The following is a 19,555-nucleotide window of genomic DNA, read 5'->3' on the forward strand; positions in this document are numbered from 1 at the left end:
CAGCTCTCATTCTCTCTTTTATTTTCTCCAACTCTCTCTCTCTCTCTCTCTCTCTCTCTCTCTCTCTCTCTCTTTGAGAAGCAACGGAGAGAATGAGAGAAAAAAAAGAAGCAATAGAGATAAGAGAAATAAAAGAAAAGAAGCAACGGAGATTAGAGAAAAAAAGAAGCAACAGAGATGAGAGAAAAAAAGAAGCAACGAAGAGAATGAGAGAAAAAAAGAAATTCGGGGGAGAGAGAAAGAATTGATATAATAATAGCTGGTATAATTTTTTAATCAAAAAAATTGAATTGCTAATGTACAGCAGCTCATCAGATTTGATGAGCTACTGTTCATGAGCCAAAAAAAAAAAAATTCAGGGTTTGGAGAATCTATTGAAGACCATTTTTTTTGTCTCATTCTCTATTATAGAGATTATTTTGCTTTTAGCTACACCATTGGAGATGCCTTCATACCCATTAGACTTAGGTCTTTTAAGTTAAGTGTGTCTCTATATACTATATTAACTACTCAAGGAGTCTTGCTAAAGTGTTTTATCTCCCCAATACTATTACGGTAAGAAGGCAATGGATTTATAGGATTGTTTGGTTCTCAAAAGTGGTTTTTTCCTTGCATTTTAATTTGCTGAATTAATTTTTAATTAGTGTGTTTCATAGTGAAATTCAAAAATTCTGCATTATTAAACAGCACATAGGGCCTAGAACAATATTGTTCAAGGGGTTGCACAATCAACAGGGTACTTTTGGGCAATGAGAGATTGAAAAACACAATAACGATAATAAAAGTAAGAAAAATATTATGGCCACAATATTTTTATAATACTTATTAGTAAATAAAAAAGTAATTTCAATGCATGATGGGTTTAAATTAAAACCAATAACAACTTACCAAATATGATTTGCTATGACTTCTCCGAAAGTAATGCAAAAAAAAAAAAAAAAAGATAACTTGCATTAATTGAAATATTGAAGAATGTGATATTGATTACACTAAAAGGAAGTGCTCATAATAAACGTGTTGCCATCTCCATACACAACGGATGCATGGCAAAACAGACATGTGTTGCCATCTTTATCGTTCGCTTTATAAACGGTGGATGCCTCATGACTCCTGCATGGCATGACAACCACGTGTAGGCACATTTACCTTTTTAATGGTTTATGTGTACGTAGCGACATTTTTTCTCCCAATGGGGGATGGGTGCATGACTGCATAGCAGTACACTTGTCTTGCTGCATGCTTTCTTATAATTTTTGTGTGACGACTTTTTTTTTTTGCTTTTTGAGTGGAGAGAACATGATGAGGACCTCTCTACTTTTGAAAGCTTTAGGGTAATATATGTTTGAGGGGTATCAGGATATTGCAATTTTCATATTAACGTAAATGGTAGAAAACTTTACTCCAACTTCAAGAATCCAAATATACAATAAATCTATAGCCATAATTCTTTTCAAAAAAAATTTCATTAAAGTGATACATTTTAAATGATAAATAATAATTAAAATAGAATAATTCGATCATTTAAATAAGAATCAATAATAATTTGATTGCTTAATGATTATAAAATTTTTATAAAAAGGATTGTGCACGTAACATTTCTTACAAATATATATAACAAAAATATTTCCACACTCGTCCGCTTGAATAGCCCATTTGAGAAGCCATACATATTTCCATTTTCGCTTTGTAGAGGCCATATGTGTTACAAACAAAGCCCCCTACCCCCAATGTTTATTTGTTATTTGTTTTTTTTTTTTTTAAGTTAGGTTCCACTTTTTTTTGTTAATATTTAAAACTCAAAATTTTAATGAATTTCAAACTTAATTCTTTTTGAAAATAAATTTTAACTCTATTAACATGGTCACAAAAAAACATGGTATATTATTGCAATGTCTCCTAAACAATATGTGCCAAATTAATTTTATATGTTGTTGTTGTTGTTGTTGTTTTTTTTTTTTTTTTTTTTTTTTTTTTTTTTTTCAAATACAACTATATACGTCTTTTACAATCAACTCACCATTTGATAGTTATAAATGAAATCTAAGACCAAAAAAAAAAAAAAAAAAATCGATATTTTTAATTTGATTCAGAATGTAATAGAGCGTTTGGATTCAACTTATTTGTGCGTCTGCGTTTATTGAATCACGTTTTCTTCCCCCCCCCCCCCACTTTTTTTTCAAGCGTGTATGAACAGTAACCGCACTGTTCATACACATAGATTCCCTGTACAGGAAACAAATTACACTGTTGACGCACTGTTTACGGGACCCACAATCACTTTATTCAAAAAAAATATTAAAAATGGGTCCTACGGCACTATTCACACATTTAAAAATTATTTTGCTACAATGTTTTTAGTTTTCAGTTTTAGCAAAAATAAATTGTATCCAAACGAACCCTAAATGTCTTACAACATCTATAAAAATCAAGGCATCTAAGAATATTTCAAAATTTTTAAGCCTATGATCATCTTGTTAATACTTCTAAGTTATTTTATTTTTCCATTGTACTTTTTAGTACTTATATGATTTGTTTGAATATTTCATATTCAGCTTAATATTTTAACTTCATATATTAATGACTATTTATTGATTTTTTTTTACTTGTTTGAAAAACATATATTTAAAGTCAATTTAAATCATGAAATAGCTTAAGCATAACAATGATTATACTTACACTAGGTTAAAATAAATAATTTGAAACCAAGCACAAAAGGAACAACCTACACCTTACATTTACATTATATTTTCTATGTTAATAAAATATTTTGTTTAAATAAAATATTTTTTTTCTTATATTAATAATTTTTTTAAATTAATGTTCTTCAATATTTTATCTCAATCTTGCCCCCCTAACCAAAATCTTGGTCCCGTCATTGGTTACTAGGGCTGTAAATGAGCTAAGCCAAGCCAAGTATTAAAAGTTTAATTTTTTTTTTTTTTTTGGAACATGAGTCGAGCTCAAGGTCATCACCAATCAGGATTTTATATTCGAGTTTGGTTCATTTCCATGTCAAGTAAGCTTGAACTTGTTCATAAGTTACTTGATTAACTTATTCTTTTCCTATATATTGTGAAACTATGACTAAAATGTTTTACTTCTTCACAATTCTATGTATTATTACTACAGATAGACTATTTATATCATTAATAAGTTACAAATAATAATTCAAATCATATGAACCTATTGACAAACCTATAAAATCCAACCTAGAATGCCCTTGGCATTCTTCCTTTCCCCTCAAATTGCTTAGTTGACATTGAGAGAGTAGGCACTCACATCGAACTCCAATGATTGAAATATCTTTTGGATGATCTTGGTATTGTACAAAACTCAGCCATCCCAATCTATTGTGACAACCAAGTGGCCATCCATATTGCTAAGAATCCTATGTTCCATGAATTTATAGAACATATCGAGCTTGATTTCCATTTTATCTGGGGAAAAAATCCAATCCAAATTGGTTTGCCCTTGTCGTATTCAATTTATGACTAAATTGTTGACATTTTTACCAAGTCATTGGGTAAGGATCTATTTAATTGTCTTATTAGCAATCTGGGCATTACTCACGTACATGCTCCACCTTGAGGGGAGTATTTTCACTTCGCTTGCCTTACAATACTTTCAGAATTTGAAGGATGGAGAGATAATAACGAGATTCCAATATATAAAGCTATTGGAATTTCAAATCTAGAAGTCTACCCTCTCACTTGTAGCCTAAACTCTAGCCAATCAGCTGTATTATAAGATAGCCAATTAGCTTAAATTTTGAGATTGGGTAGCAATTAAAATTCTATCCAGGCAGAGACAAAACTAGGATTTTGAGTTAAGGGACTGATGATTTGAGTGGACTATGATTATTTGGGTTGATTTGGGGTCGTTTGGACTGATCTATAGAGTTGTTTGGGCTGATTTGTGTAGGGGGGCCAAGATTTATTTTTCTTGAACCCAATTTGAATTAGGTCTAATATATCTAAAAATAAATAATAAATAAATAAAAATTCTGCAACTCAGAGGTCCCTTTGTCTCTGTCCCTGTGCCTAGGGGTCCCTATGTGTAGGGGTCCTTCGTCTAGGTTCACTGTAACGTGATCTATATATTCAGATCGATTTAAAGCTCCTTGTAAAGTGAAAAACAATTCGGACAAAATGTGTGTCCTACAATCAAGAATTCTTTTATGATGGATTGGTTGTGGTCTCAACTCTTATGACTAGCTTACATCGAGTAGATAATGGTCTCGATTTTGTTTTCTCGATTCTTGAGACCAAATTTTGATCTCTATCTCAATTCTCAGGACCGCATTTGATTTGGTCATGACGTTGATACCAATTTAAGATTACTATTTTTAAGGTGGAGTAGGTTTTTATTTTTTATTTTTTAGTTTAATTTTTTGCTTGGTAAATGCAGCGGATTAAACCCCGAACTACAGGTTACAAGGGGACCCAAGTACCAACTCGCCTAGATGGGCGGTACTAGGCGGAGTAGGTTGATATTAAAAACAAAGAGGACGATGAATTGATGATACAACAAAACTGCATTTGCTTTTACGTTGTAGGCACTAGGTATAGGTCATTGATTCGTAGGTGCACAAAGGCACGTGTGGTGCAATGCAAGTCTGGGATGAGGAGGGAACCATAAAAGAGTTGACAAAATACATAACATCAGCAAAGGTCTCGTTAGCTTATTTGTTTCTGGCTTAATAATTGTAGTATTAATAAGTCAATAATGATAGTATTTAATTAATTAAGTGAACATGTGATAAGTATTTATTGGTGGAATATAGAGTGGAGCAGAAAAAGTGGGATAGAAAATTTGGACTCCTCAATTGATGCCTCTAAGTGAGTTCAAATCTTTTGTCTTACTTTTTTTGCTCCATTTTATACTCCACGAATAAATACTTGTTACATATTCATTTAATTAATTAAATACTACTATTAATTAATAGTTGTAATATTAATAAGTCAATAATGATAGTATTAAATAATAGTATTTAATTGATTAGGTGAACACATGACAAGTATTTATTAGTGGAGTATAGAGTGAAGTTCACCTAATTAATTAAATACTATCATTATTAACTTATTAATACTACAGTTATTAATTAATAGTAGTATTTAATTAATTAAGTGAACACGTGACAAGTATTTATTAATAGAGTATAGAGTGAATGTTTCTCAAAAAAAAAAAAAAAGTATAGAGTGAAGCAGGAAAAGTATGACAAAAGATTTGGACTCCCTGTAAGCGTGTTCGAGGAAGATAGTTCAAATCTTCCGTCCTCCAACTATTGGCAGGATTTGGTTTGATCAAAAGTGGATATATCACTATCATGACAAGTCTAGTGTAATATTTTTTTAAAAAAAATAAGTGAGATAAGAATGATTTTTAGGGAAACAAATTGGTTTATTTGTAAAATAAATGTAATTTATTTGTTTTTAAAAACCTTTTTATCTTACCTTTATTTAAGCAAATAAGCTGATCAGATGCATATTTTGGTTTAAAGTGATAGTTTAACGAAAATAACATCCATTGAATTGAACCACCTCCCCTCCTTCCTATCTACCTGAAAAAAAGGGGGAAAAGACATACACGTGAAGGTGGTGGGGCAAGGTTCTTTAAACATCTTAAAGTTAATACGCCTGCAAATTGCTATCTCAAGCAACGGTGGGGAATAATTGACTGGACTCCATGACTTAAAGTCCCCAAGAGCCTAACATTATATACATTATTCTTATAATGAACATACACTTCATTTGGGTTATTATACTCATGTTTTACCTGTGTCGTAATGGTGTTTTATTTGCCCATCTCATATTATAATTTTTTTTAAATTGCTCATATCGTCATATCATACCCATACCTATGTCCATGCAATTGCATCCTAGATTATTCAAGGGATAATGAGATCGTTTGTAAAAAGAAAAAAGGAAAAGACTTTAGAACTAAACTTTTTGGGTTCCAACTTATTTACAATAAATGATTTATTTATTCATAATTATTACTCTTCTCATTATTATTATTCCATTTTCCAGTTTGAACTTTGAACTTAATTTTGACAAATGTTGCACTGTCTGTATCTTATAAAGCCTGGCTTGTTCAGAGACACAGCAATTGCAACATTAAGCAAACATTCTAAACAGTGATCATTTTTTAGGGGTTCTTCTTGACATCTTTGGTTAGTCTACTGTTACTTGGAATCCTATCTTGAAACAAATTCTATTCTTTTTCTCTTTAACTATCATGATTAGAGATATACCTATGAACAGTACTTGGGTTGCAAGTTGTATTAGTTGGCAACTTTGGTTGTTGCTTTTTAGTTATGCTATCTTCGGTAAAGGCAGTATGGTTTCTTTTGACTGAGTGTTGCATACTGTCTGATTCTCAGAACTGTTTCTTATTCTAAATAAAAACATTGGCTAATGCAGATGCTTGTCATTTTTGTTGTTGATTAGTAAATACTTAATTTACTGTTTCCTATTATACATTCCCCATGATTCCAAAGAATGAACCTTTAATATGGTAACTGTTTCAAAAGTATATTTATTTAGAATGGTGTTTTCAACAGTTTCTCTCTGTCTCTCGCTTGCTTGCTCTATGAGGATTGTTTGACAATTTGGTAACAGCTTCTTCTCATTCATTCTTGTATCCCAAACTATTTAATTTGGTTTGTGCTTGCACTGAAATGATCTTCTATGAACTTCATTGAGTTATAAATATTCTTTCGTATATTACTGCTTCTTTGGTTTGTGAAGTTTCCCATGATATCAGTTCATTGGGGCTAGTTAATCCAACTCCTTGTTTGTCATTTTGTAATTCATTTACTGATTTATATTTTCTTAACTGCCTTATAATTTATTGGTTTTGAGAATTAATGATAAATAGAAAGGAAAATTTTATTTTAATTTTTATTAGATGAGTTTTAACTTTGCTTGAAGAGAAATACTAAAAAATCTGTTCCTTGGTTTATTTATCAGTTAATGCAATATACACTCATGATCCTAAATCGAGAAAAGGCTTAAAATATTTCTTCATCTTGCTTCACATCATTATGTTGAACTTCACTCATCCATTCTGCCTTAACTATGGGGTGCTAAATATGTTTGTGTTGCAGCTGTGGTCATATAATCCAAGTTCTTCAAGGTGATAAACTGAAGCAAAATAAGTATTGCTGCAGGCAACATGGCCAAAGAAAATACAGACAACCAACAACATTCAAACAAGACAATGGGGAAACAGGAAAGCACGAATACTGTACCATACTACAAGCTTTTCTCCTTTGCTGACCACCTGGATTATCTATTAATGTTAGTTGGCACAATTTCTGCTGTTGGTAGCGGTATCTCTATTCCTCTCATGATCATAGCCTTGGGAAATATTATTGATTCTTTTGGAAGAACTGAGAATACCAAAGACATAGTTCATGAGGTTTCCAAGGTATTTTGCAACAAAAACCTGATAATAGTCATCTATATTTGCCGTAAATCTATGCTAAATTCTGAAATTTGAGCATTTCTTTACCATGCTGCATGAAGAAAACATAATTTTACTCTATACTAATCACCATTCGTCAGAAATCTGGACTCCATTTAATCTTATAACAGTTCTTTCAAAGTGGTCTCTTTGTTCTCTAAAATGCTTGCCCAACTACAGTGTCTCTCCGGTAATGCTTAACTCAATACAACGGTATGTTTATCCCAATAATTTGCTGTAATCAGTAGCAACTTGATCGTTTTAATTCTCAGGGATCCTTAAAGTTTTTATACTTGGCTGTGGGAACTGGTGCTGCATCATTTTTCCGTAAGTACATAAGCCTTGTTGCTGAGATTACACATTAAAACATACCAGATGGCTTATAGACTAGAATGCTTGACTGGAACTGAGATACCTCACTTTTTCTTTATGCCAGAGATGACTTGTTGGATGGTTACTGGGGAGAGACAGGCTGCACGAATAAGAAGTTTATATTTAAAAACAATTCTGAGGCAAGATATTAGCTTCTTTGACAAGGAAGCTAGCACCGGGGAAATAATTGGGAGGATGTCAGGAGACACTGTTCTTATTCGAGATGCCTTGGGTGAGAAGGTATTGATGCACCACACAAACACCTGAAACCGTTACTATCTCCTCCAAGCATCCCTAATTGGAGTTTAAAATGCTCTCTTATTTAGTCATTTATATATTTTTGTAATTTGCAGGTTGGAACTTTTGTACAGTTGGTAGCAACATTCATAGGAGGCTTTGTTGTAGCATTCATCAAGGGATGGCTTCTTGCTTGTGTCATGCTATCCACAATTCCACCTCTTGTCATCTCTGGTGCTTTCATGAACATCATTATAAGAAAGATGGCATCCCGTGGGCAAGCTGCTTATTCAGTGGCAGCAACTGTAGTAGAGCAGACAATTGGTTCAATCAGAACTGTATGCATACTTGGCATAACAACTCTTTGATTTTCCCTTTCTTTTATTAAAATAATATTCAATCATGATGTCCATTCTCCATGCAGGTTGCATCATATACAGGGGAAAAGCAAGCTATAGCTAAATACAACAAGTCCTTAACCAAAGCTTACAAGTCTGGTGTTCAAGAGGGCTTGGCTGCTGGGTCGAGTCTTGGTGTGGTTATGTTTATTTTATACTGCAGTTATGCATTGGCAGTATGGTATGGTGGGAAAATGATACTTGACAAAAGATATACAGGAGGGGATGTCATTACTGTAATGTTTGCTGTTTTGGTTGGCTCCACGTAAGTTGCATTTCACAAGTTATTCATTGAATTGATACATTATGCTCATATATATACTATACCAAATCTGCATGTTTGTTCTAGATTTGACTATTTATTACCCCCTCAAGCCCCATTCCTGCCACATATAACACATAAAAGGAGACATTTTATGAGTCCAAAAAGCTAAAGATTTTTACATTTTATATAAATTAATTTTTATTTCCAGGAATCTGGGGCAGGCATCTCCATGCATGAGTGCTTTTGCTGCTGGACAAGCTGCAGCTTTTAAAATGTTTGAGACAATTAAAAGGAAGTCACAGATAGACGCTTATGACAATAGTGGCCTGAAGTTAGATGATATTCATGGAGATATAGAACTAAGGGATGTTTGTTTCAGTTATCCTACAAGACCTGAAGAACATATATTCAATGGATTTTCTCTATCAATACCTGGTGGTACAACCACTGCTTTGGTTGGACAGAGTGGAAGTGGGAAATCAACAGTTATCAGTTTGATTGAGAGATTTTATGACCCGCAAGCTGGTGAAGTTCTTATTGACAAGATTAACCTCAGAGAGTTCCAACTAAAATGGATCAGACAGAAAATTGGCCTCGTCAGCCAGGAACCTGTGTTGTTTACTTGTAGCATCAAAGACAATATTGCCTATGGGAAGGACAATGCAACTACTGAAGAGATAAGAGTTGCTGCTGAACTTGCTAATGCTGCTAAATTCATAGATAAACTTCCTCAGGTTTAATTCATCATTTAATCTTTTGTTTAGAATGATTTATTGGTCTGCATTTCCTTTTGGAATTGTATATTGTTTCTACTATGACAGAACCCTCTTGGAATATCCATGTTTGTATTCTCATGTTTTTATTTCTGCTTTCTGTAGAAAGATGAACATATGTGCACTGGGTTTTACAGCATTGGAAGCTGTGTCATAATATGGTTTTGTGTCTGATGTATTCAGGGACTAGACACAATGGTTGGTGAGCATGGAACTCAGCTATCTGGGGGCCAAAAGCAGAGAATTGCCATAGCCAGAGCAATTCTGAAAGACCCAAGAATTCTACTTTTAGATGAAGCCACCAGTGCTCTTGATGTTGAATCTGAGAGAATTGTGCAGGAGGCTTTGGACAGAATTATGACCAGTCGGACAACCATTATTGTTGCCCATCGCTTGAGTACAGTGAGGAATGCTGACACTATTGCAGTGATACATGAAGGAAAAATTGTTGAAAAAGGTATATATATTATATTTGTCGGTGTGTTCTTTTCTAGCAGCTAAGTTCCACTACAAGTTTCCCGTCATTATTGTGAATGTATTAGCGCTTCGTCATATATTCATGGTTAGCTATATAGTTTTGATAGTTGTTTCAGAAAGACAAGTTGCCTCTCTCTATCTCTCTCACTCTCTAAGCATTGCAAGTAGCTTGAAGTATGTTTACATATATCCTTTTCTGGTTAAATCCAAAATTCAAATTACTAAATTGATCACCATGCTAATTAGATCATTCTTGAGATAAACACAGTATTGCAAACTTATCCCTCTTGATTAATCAGGTACACATTCTGAACTAACTGAGGCTCCCGAAGGAACATATAGTCAGCTTATACTGTTGCAAAATGTTAGCAGAGTGTCAGAACAAAATGCTCTAAATGATCAGGACAGGACAGAACTTACTAGAATAAATACAAGTCATCACTCATTCTCGAAGTCATTTGGTGTGCCTGATGCAGTGAGTGTGCAGGAAACAACACCTGCAGAAACCACTACTCCTGCTTCAGCAACAACCAAACTGCCTCCAGAAGTCTCACTTCACCGCCTGGCTTATCTTAACAAGCCAGAGATCCCAGTTTTACTTCTAGGCACAATAGCTGCGGTGGCCAATGGATTAATTTTACCTGTTTACGGGATACTAATGTCCTATATAATAAAAACTTTCTATGAGCCAGAAGAAAAACTCCGCAAGGATTCAAAATTTTGGTCATTAGCTTTTGTTGCTCTTGGTGTGGCATCTCTATTGGCTCAACCATCAATGTCATATTTATTTTCTGTTGCTGGGTGTAAGTTAGTAAGAAGGATCCGGTCAAAGTGCTTTGAGAAAGTAGTTTATATGGACGTAAGTTGGTTTGATGAAGCTAAGCACTCAAGTGGTGCACTTGGTGCAAGACTCTCTGCAGATGCAGCTTCTATGCGAGGGGTGGTTGGAGATGCACTTGCTTTGCTTGTTCAAAATATTGCAACTGCTATTGGAGGCTTGGTTATTGCTTTCACAACAAACTGGCAATTGGCTTTAATAATTCTTGTTTTGCTACCTTTCTTGGGAGCAAGGGTATATGCCCAAATAAAGGCCATGCAAAGATCAAATGCAGATGCTCAGGTTTGCTTTAAACTTCATAGTCATCTAGCTCCAATGCATAACAGATATTTAATTTCAAATGAGAGGGTAATGGAGGAAAACAAACTCTTTTGGGGAAAATTACACTTTACTGCCCTAAACTATACCCCTAATTACACTTTGCGCCCTAAAGTTTTTGAATGCATGTTTTGCACCCCAATGTCAAGTTTACTTTTTATAATAATTGAATAGACTTAACTATTAAAAAAAAATTTCAAGAAATCCCTATCCCTAGTCAAGTTAATGGTTTAAACATCTGAAATGAACAACATATGCATTCAAATAGTCCCTTTGAACAATACTGAAATTTTAAATGGTCACAGAAAATGTATGAAGAAGCAAGTCAAGTTGCAAATGATGCAGTAGGGAGTATAAGAACAGTTGCTTCTTTCTGTGCTGAACAGAAGATGATGGAATTGTACAATAAGAAATGCGAAGGCCCTACTAGGACAGGAAAAAGGCAGGGGTTAATCAGCGGGATAGGTTTTGGGTTATCATTCTTCTTAATGGGTTCAGTCTATGCATGCTGCTATTATGCTGGAGCACAATTTGTTAAGGATGGCAAAGCAACATTCTCCGAAGTTTTTCGTGTAAGATCTTCTGGCTTGTCCACCAAGTCAGGCATTCAAATTCTAACTAACTTATTATTACTTCAGAGGTACAATTCTTCATCGATTTATCCCTTGATAAAATCTTTTGTATCCTAAATTACAGGTTTACTATACTCTCACCTTGGCAGCCATTGGAATTTCTCAGTCAAGCTCCTTGGCCCCAGACGCCAGTAAAGCAAAGAATTCTGCTGCTTCTATATTTGCAATTCTTGACGGGAAATCAAAGATAGATTCTAGCGATGCTTCCGGAATGACAATAGAAGATGTGAAGGGAGAAATTGAGCTTCACCATGTCAGCTTTAGTTATCCCACTAGACCTGATGTTCAAATATTCAGGGATCTTTGCTTGGCTATTCATTCTGGCAAGGTAATTTGTTAGGACTTGGCATCATCATAAGTTATTCCTGTACTTTACATTATGGCAAGCCACACAGAAGGTTCAAAAACTTTAGTCTCACTTTAATATCCATATACTAACAGATTCAATTTTATATTAATCAGACGGTTGCTCTGGTTGGGGAAAGTGGGAGCGGAAAATCAACAGTGATCTCATTGTTGCAGAGGTTTTATGATCCTAATGCAGGTTACATTACACTAGATGGAATTAAAATCCAAAATCTACAACTGAAGTGGTTAAGGCAACAAATGGGTTTGGTAAGCCAGGAGCCTATGTTATTTAATGACACTATTCGAGCAAACATTGCTTATGGTAAGGAGGGAAATGCAACTGAAACAGAAATATTAACCGCAGCAGAATTGGCAAATGCACACAAGTTTATTAGTGGTTTAGAACAGGTAAAAACTCTGATCAATCAAGTTGCTTCAGTGAGATAGGCTAGTTAGCAACTATATGTTATTAGACTATTCTTGAGTTCATGCGCATTCAAGGGAGACAAATAAACTATTTAGAAGTCCATTACTTGTTTATTAGCAAATCTTTTTTATGATCCTTGTAGGACTAGATAACTTGTCCTGCAAGTATAATTTAGAGTGATGACTTGACATGTAAGTATGGGCTTACAGCAAGTTTAGGCTATAGGACCCTTATATATCTAACAAACCTATTTGATGAGGTTGTTTGTAATCTATGTGTTTGTGGGACTGATAATGATAATAAGGAACGCGGAATTTGAATGTAGGGATATGATACAACAGTAGGTGAGCGAGGTGTCAAATTGTCTGGGGGACAAAAGCAACGAGTGGCTATAGCACGAGCTGTAGTGAAGGCGCCTAAAATACTACTACTAGACGAAGCAACTAGTGCTCTAGATGCTGAGTCTGAGCGAGTGGTTCAAGATGCATTGGATCGATTAATGGTTGATCGAACCACCGTGGTGGTAGCTCATCGTTTATCCACAATCAAGGGTGCAGATTTAATTGCTGTGGTGAAAGACGGAGTCATAGCCGAGAAAGGCAAGCATGAAACTTTAATCAATATCAAGGATGGTATTTATGCTTCCTTGGTAGCATTACATACAAAATCTTCATCTTAACAAGCAAGCCTCTTGTATTTGTCTTTCCCGAAATGTTAAATTAGTTTCTAAAATTTCCCATGATTAGAAATCTATGTTGAGGGTGGTGGATTTGAATTTATCCTCTGATGTGAGTTTTTAATAAAGTGAAATGGTTTTGTAACCTTCTAAACGGTTCAAGAACTTACCTGTCATAATTTCTATAGTCTTATGTGTAATGCGCATCCATATATATCTAAAAGTTGAAGTATAGCATTTATTCTTGGCTTGTTGCTATACTCCAGTTAAGTCACATCAACGTCTATGTCATTATCCTCTCTTTTTTTCCAATTTTCCTACAATTTTTTTAATATTTACACTTACTATAACATTTCTTCCTCCTTTACCTTTTCATATCACCACTAACCTCTACTTTAATATCACTATTCATCTTTCCCTTCATCTTCCTTTATTTTGTATCTTCTTATTCACACATTTTTACTATAAATTTGTCATCTTCTCTTCTATTCTTTGCATAATTTTCACTCACAAAAAGGTTATCTCTCTCTCTCTCTCTCTCTCTCTCTCTCAATTTTTTGGTAGATTTTTTATTTTTCTTGCATCTTTGCTTTAGGTTGATAAATTTTTGTGTTTTTTAGAACTCTAATTTGGGTTGATGATATTTACTTTTGTGTTTTAAGTTTTTTCTTTCTTTGATTGTTAAATGTTATCCTATTGCATTATGAACAATTAAAGATAGTATATAAAAAAATAATATTATTCTATTAGTAGCATGATTGGGATAATTTAGTGTTTATTGTTAAATCTTTTATTTTTACTTTTTTTTTTCTCATCTTATTTTATTCAACATTGAAATAAGATGAGATCCTCCATATTGTTAAATTATTTATATTTTCTCATCTTTAAAAAAAAAAAAAAAGATTAAAAATATAAGGGTATGTTTGGTAACTATTTTTTCTCTTTATTTTCTGTTTTTAAAAACAATTTTTTATTTATTTTTGAGACTAAAAAACTTGTTTGGCAACCCAAAATGGACAAAAAATAAAAATTTTTCTCAAAACTCAATTTGTGAATGAAACTGAAAACATGCAAAATGCTTTTTTCAGTTTCTAATTTTCAAAAGTAATGAAAATACACATTTAATTTAATGAATATGTCTCATTTAATGAGTTAGCATTAGAGTTTAAATCCTAGTAACAACATATTTTAGTATTTTCTTTTTTTTCTTCAAAAAAAATTTTTTTTTTTTTTTTTAGTTTCAACGAACCAAACGTGTTTTTTATTTCAAAAATACAAGAAATTTTTTTTTTCTTTATATTCCCAAAAACAAGGTTTTGAAAATAGAAAACAAAAATTGTTACCAAACATAACCTAATATTTTACACTTTCTCCAATTTTTCTCATTCTCTTTACCTTTTCATCTCCCCAAACCCTCTACCTTAATATCACTCTTCTTCTTTTCTTTTATCTTCCTTTATTTTATTTCTTCTTATTATAATCCTCTTAGCAGAATTTTGTCATTCACACTTCCATTTTATGCATAATTTTCCCTCACAAAAAAGGTTATTTCTCTATTTTAGGTTGGTAAATTTTTGTGATCTTTAAAACTTTATTTTAGATTGATGAGATTTAGTTTTGTGTTTTAAGTTTTAAGGTTTTTTTTTTTTTTTTTTTTTTCACTTTGATTGTTAAATGTTATCATATTGCATTGTAAATAATTAAAGATAGTTTATAAAAAAAATATTATTATATTACATAGCATGCTTTTGATAATTTGATGTTTATAGTTATATGTTTTATTTTTACTTTTTTTCCTTCTAATATTATTTTATTCAACATTTAAATTTAGCTACATCCTTCATATCATTAAATTATTTATATTTCCTCTACTTTTTTATAATTAAAAATTAAAAATATAATATTTTACTTAAATTCAATAAATAAAATTGTCCTCGTAAAGTGGAGTCATGTTAGGGAAATACTCATTCTCACACCCAATACATTAAAAGAAAAATAGAATACAAAACAAATGTCAATTTAAAAACACTTAATTAAAAAATAATAATAATGAGGATATCAAACCAAATATAACATAGAGAAACTAATAATGCATATTTAATGCCATAGAATCATCATCAAATTTTGGAAAACAATAGGTTGCCAATGGGGAGAGAGAGAGAGAGAGAGAGATGGAGATGGTAAAGTAAAAAAAAAAACAATACAAAGTAATAAAGAGTAGATAAAGGGGAAAAAAAATCAAATGTCATTAGTAGACGTTAATTGGAAAACAAAGAGGCTATAAGAAGTAAAAAATAAAATAGAGATGTCCATATAGAGAATATTAAAAACTTTACAATGTAGTAAAATAAACCGTTACATTCACTTAAAAAATTAAATCAAAAATCAAAAATTAAATAAAACCATAGTACTAAATTTAAACTTAAAATTAACCAAACTTTAATCATGGAAACCATATTTTCAATCATAACTAAAAAAGTGATGTTCTCCAGTAATAATAGAAATTGCATAAGAAATAAAATTTTAAAATCCTTTTTTTTTTTGGCATTTCATTTAACCTTATATACATACATACATACATACATACATATATATATATATATATAATTTTCATACACTGTTACTTTTTGAAAATCTAATGAACGATGCTACCTCTCATTTAACATCTTTGTTATGCAAATCATCAGTTAGTAAATATATGATAATAGCAAGAAGCGTTACAAATGAGATCATTAAAAAGATTATAATATTAATTAGCAGTTATCATTATGGAGTAGTAGTCTATGGTGTTACACATCTAAAGAAGTGGAATATATAGAGTCTACTTAAAGATATATGTAAAGATTCACATTATATATACATGTGTGTGTGTGTGTGTGTGTGTGTGTGTGTAAGGGTTTTTTCAAAAAATTTATATGTAAAGTTCTAAAAAATATATTTAATGAGATCACCTAAAAAAAATTATCACACGCAACACACGGGTTTGCAACTAGTATATATAATAACTAGTTGTTGACCCCCACGATGCGTGGAATAAATAATTATTTTGTAATTGTAATATAATGTATAATTTGTTCTCTAAAATTTTTTGAAGATAATTTGTTCTCCCTAAATATTAAAAAATTGTTATTTGGTCCAATTAAGCCTACTTCGGTCTCATTCGATCCAATTAGGTCTACTTCAATTCACTTTGGTCCAATTTGGTCCACTCGATCAGTTTCGATCCATTTTAGACTAATTGAGCCTTAATTTGATTCTTTTTTTAGGTTTTCTTTTTAAGTTTTAGCCCAAATTTTCATTTTTTTTTCTTAATTTTTGGGTTGAAAAGTATAAGATTTTATTATATTTGGCTAAACTATTTAGTTTTGAATTAAAAAATACAAAAAAAAATAGACATTAAAAATTAGAAATTAGAAATATGAGCACTAAAAATGCAATAAAAATGACAAATTTTCAAAAGTCTTATTCAGTCCTATTCAATCCACTTTGGTTCTATTCGGTCCAAATTGGTCCTATTCAGTCCATTTTATCCACTTCGGTCCTATTTAGTTGGCATTGGTCCTTTTCAGTCCACTATGGTCCTATTTGTTCCTATTCGGTCCATTATGTCCACTTTGGTTCTAATATGTCCATTCATTCCTTTTTAGTCCACATTGCTCCACTTTGTCCTATTCAATCCACTTTGATCCTATTCGGTCATATTCTACTCATTCAGTTCACTTTGTTCCATTTGGTCTATTTGTGTCGACTTCCGTCCATTCTGACCACTTCAATCTATTTTGGTCCACTTTGGTCCATTTTTATGCATTTTGTATATAAGGAAAAGACATATTTAGGTTGAGAGTACCTATTCTAAATCCAAATTTATTTTAAAAATATAAATCTAAACTCATATTATTTAAAATGTTAAGCATAGCATTTATTGTTGCTACACTTTTGTTAAGCCACATTGACGTAGCATTTCAATCCACTTCAATTTGGCTAGATTTAAGTGAATATACAAATATAATTTTTAGGACAGTTACTCATTTTTTGTTAAGCCACATTGATGTAGCATTTCAATCCACTTCAATTTGGCTAGATTTAAGTGAATATACAAATATAATTTTTAGGACAGTTACTCATTTGTTTTAACATCATTACTTTTAAATGAATTGCATGAGGTTGATTATACATTCAAGAAAAATAAATAAATAAATATATGTGTGTGTGTGTGTGCGCGCGCGCGCCTTATGCTCAGTTAATGGGTTAGCGATATAGTTTGGCTCACAATTTACTTATTATGGTGGGTTTATGGATATCCTATAATACAACAGGAAGTTCTTTAGGACGAGAATTAAAGCTGGAAAGGTCTCTAACTAAGCTAACCAAACAGCCTCGCTCTTAAGTCGCTTTCCGCTTTCTCTTTCTTCTCTGGTTTTCTCCCCCTCGTGTCTAACCCCTTTCTCTCCTACCTTCCTCCTATTTATAGCCTTCCTATAGTGGGTCAACAATGATTACCTTTAGCATTTTTCATGCAAGTGGGGCCCATTAGGATTATTCCTGATGAAAGGGGGACCCACCTTAGGAATAAGAGCTCAGTCCTTGGGACTTGCACTACATGCTGAACACTGCTCGGTGGCAATACCCCCCCCCCCCCCAAGGCACTGCTGACATATTCCAGAATGAAACCAAGCAAGGTTAGTCCTTGAGATCGAAGTGGTTCCCAGCTTAACCTACCGAGCAGTAGATGTTGGGCCCCTGAGAAGCCATTAACCACCTCAAATCAATTGGGCCTACTGGTGATGGGCCGGTGACCGTATAACATGTATTTATAACATGTATTATCTAAATTTTATTTTAAATAATTTGTTTTCTCTAAAAATTAAACAATTTCAAAAAGTAATTTCCATCAATCTATTTTCACAAATATATAATTCTTTTTATTTTTTTGATTGATATTATTCTTTTATGAAATGGTCCATATTTTTCTAACGATTGTTATTATGCATTATGTTTTCCTAATTTCTTTTGATACAATTAAAATTTTTAAGTTTCAAAGTTATTATTCAAATTATTATTCTCTTAAGGAGATTATTATGATAACCAAAACTTATCATATAATTACAATTGATATTACTTAAATAATTAAGGATGTGGATGTGGTGTAGCCCAAAGGAGTGAAAATTTTGGGCTGATTCCCCCAATTTATTTGTATTGTGGGTCAAGAATATCCAACAATGGGAGGTCCAAAAGATGGCGGTATAGCTTCTACAATAAACAGCTGAGAGTTACACTTTCATAAAACGTAACTAAGACGTAACAATGTAACTGACCCCCTTTTTAAAGAAAGCCGGATTGAACTCTTTTCTTCCCGAGAAGCTTTTCTCTTTACTACACTCGTGTCTCTCTCCCCAAATTTTTCCAACCCCCTACCCATCAGTCTCTATTTATAGACCTCCCTTAGTGGGGTTGACATGATCAGAGAGTGGTTTCCATGATGAGAGAGTGGTTTCCCATGTTGATGGGTTTCTCTGAGCTATATTCCTGACCGAATGTGACCTACTATTCTGATTGACATGACTCTCTTAGAACTTGCACCAAGCGCCAATAATTGCTCTGCAAGTTAATTCTCCCAAGGCATTATCTCTTGACCTCGGTATAGTAGAAGTTGTTCTGTTAGGTTGGGAGCTCAGACCAAGCCCATTTAGGGAGTGGCCCAAATGCTCAGTTAGCAAGCAGCGCAAGATGGGCCCATTTAAGAGACGTGTCATGAGCTCGGTGCAAGCCGATAGCCGTGGACTGTACAAAGGAGATTATTAAATAATTCTTATTATCTCAATCTAAACTTGTATTTTGCCATGCTTAAGTAGGTACACTAAATTGGACTGAAGTGATCTAAAATGGACCAAATTGGACCGAATAGACCTAAGTGGACTGTATGGACTGAATAGATCGAAGTGGTCTAAATGAGCCGAATGGGCCAAATTGGACCAAATGGACTAAACAAGACTGAATTGACCAAAGTAGACCAAACAAACAGAATTGGACAGAATTGACCGAAGTAGACCGAATGGACCTAATTGAACTGAAGTGGACCGAAGTAGATAGAATTGGATCAAAATTGACTGAAGTGGACTAAAGTAGACTGAACCAAACTGAAATGGACCAAATGCCAATCTGTTATTAGCATAGACAAGATTGTATTTTGATATAACTTCAAATTCTTACTTCCAAAAAAATCAAGTATTAACTCAAACAAAAATCAAACCAAAACTAAAAGAGAGAAATATTTACTACTTGTAATGGGGAACTAAAAAAAAAAAAAAACAAAACAAAACGTATGAA

The 19,555-nt window shown here is 32.8% G+C and overlaps 1 protein-coding gene across 4 annotated transcripts; it reads left to right on the plus strand.

The window, feature by feature from the left end:
* The first annotated feature begins 6,074 nt into the window (after positions 1-6,074).
* Positions 6,075-13,469, plus strand: LOC111996618 (ABC transporter B family member 21). 4 transcript variants are annotated; one of them, XM_024028620.2, is made up of 13 exons: positions 6,075-6,172; positions 7,109-7,431; positions 7,740-7,794; positions 7,904-8,079; positions 8,193-8,414; positions 8,501-8,739; positions 8,948-9,473; positions 9,696-9,969; positions 10,289-11,109; positions 11,451-11,717; positions 11,842-12,105; positions 12,240-12,533; positions 12,878-13,469. In XM_024028620.2, the coding sequence occupies exons 2-13, from the start codon at positions 7,177-7,179 to the stop codon at positions 13,229-13,231; spliced, it is 3,747 nt and encodes a 1,248-aa protein (XP_023884388.1). In that variant the 5' UTR covers positions 6,075-6,172; positions 7,109-7,176; the 3' UTR covers positions 13,232-13,469. The 4 variants fall into 4 exon arrangements, with proteins under 4 accessions (XP_023884388.1, XP_023884403.1, XP_065622528.1 ...); XM_024028635.2 differs by having other exon boundaries at positions 6,099-6,172; positions 7,172-7,431; XM_065766456.1 differs by lacking the exon at positions 6,075-6,172 and adding an exon at positions 6,398-6,613 and having other exon boundaries at positions 11,532-11,717.
* Positions 13,470-19,555: the final 6,086 nt, after the last annotated feature.

This window comes from Quercus suber, unplaced genomic scaffold (genome assembly GCF_002906115.3).
Source record: "Quercus suber isolate HL8 unplaced genomic scaffold, Cork oak 2.0 scaffold_24, whole genome shotgun sequence".
Taxonomy (NCBI): domain Eukaryota; kingdom Viridiplantae; phylum Streptophyta; class Magnoliopsida; order Fagales; family Fagaceae; genus Quercus; species Quercus suber.

What these genes read in the sequence shown, in the direction of transcription:
- LOC111996618 (XM_024028620.2), top strand. Translation starts at nt 7,177, where the DNA reads ATGGCCAAAGAAAATACAGACAACCAACAACATTCAAACAAGACAATG. An exon ending in TAGTTCATGAGGTTTCCAAG is followed by an intron (nt 7,432 to 7,739) that starts GTATTTTGCAAC and finishes TTTAATTCTCAG; the next exon opens with GGATCCTTAAAGTTTTTATA. An exon ending in CAATTGGTTCAATCAGAACT is followed by an intron (nt 8,415 to 8,500) that starts GTATGCATACTT and finishes TTCTCCATGCAG; the next exon opens with GTTGCATCATATACAGGGGA.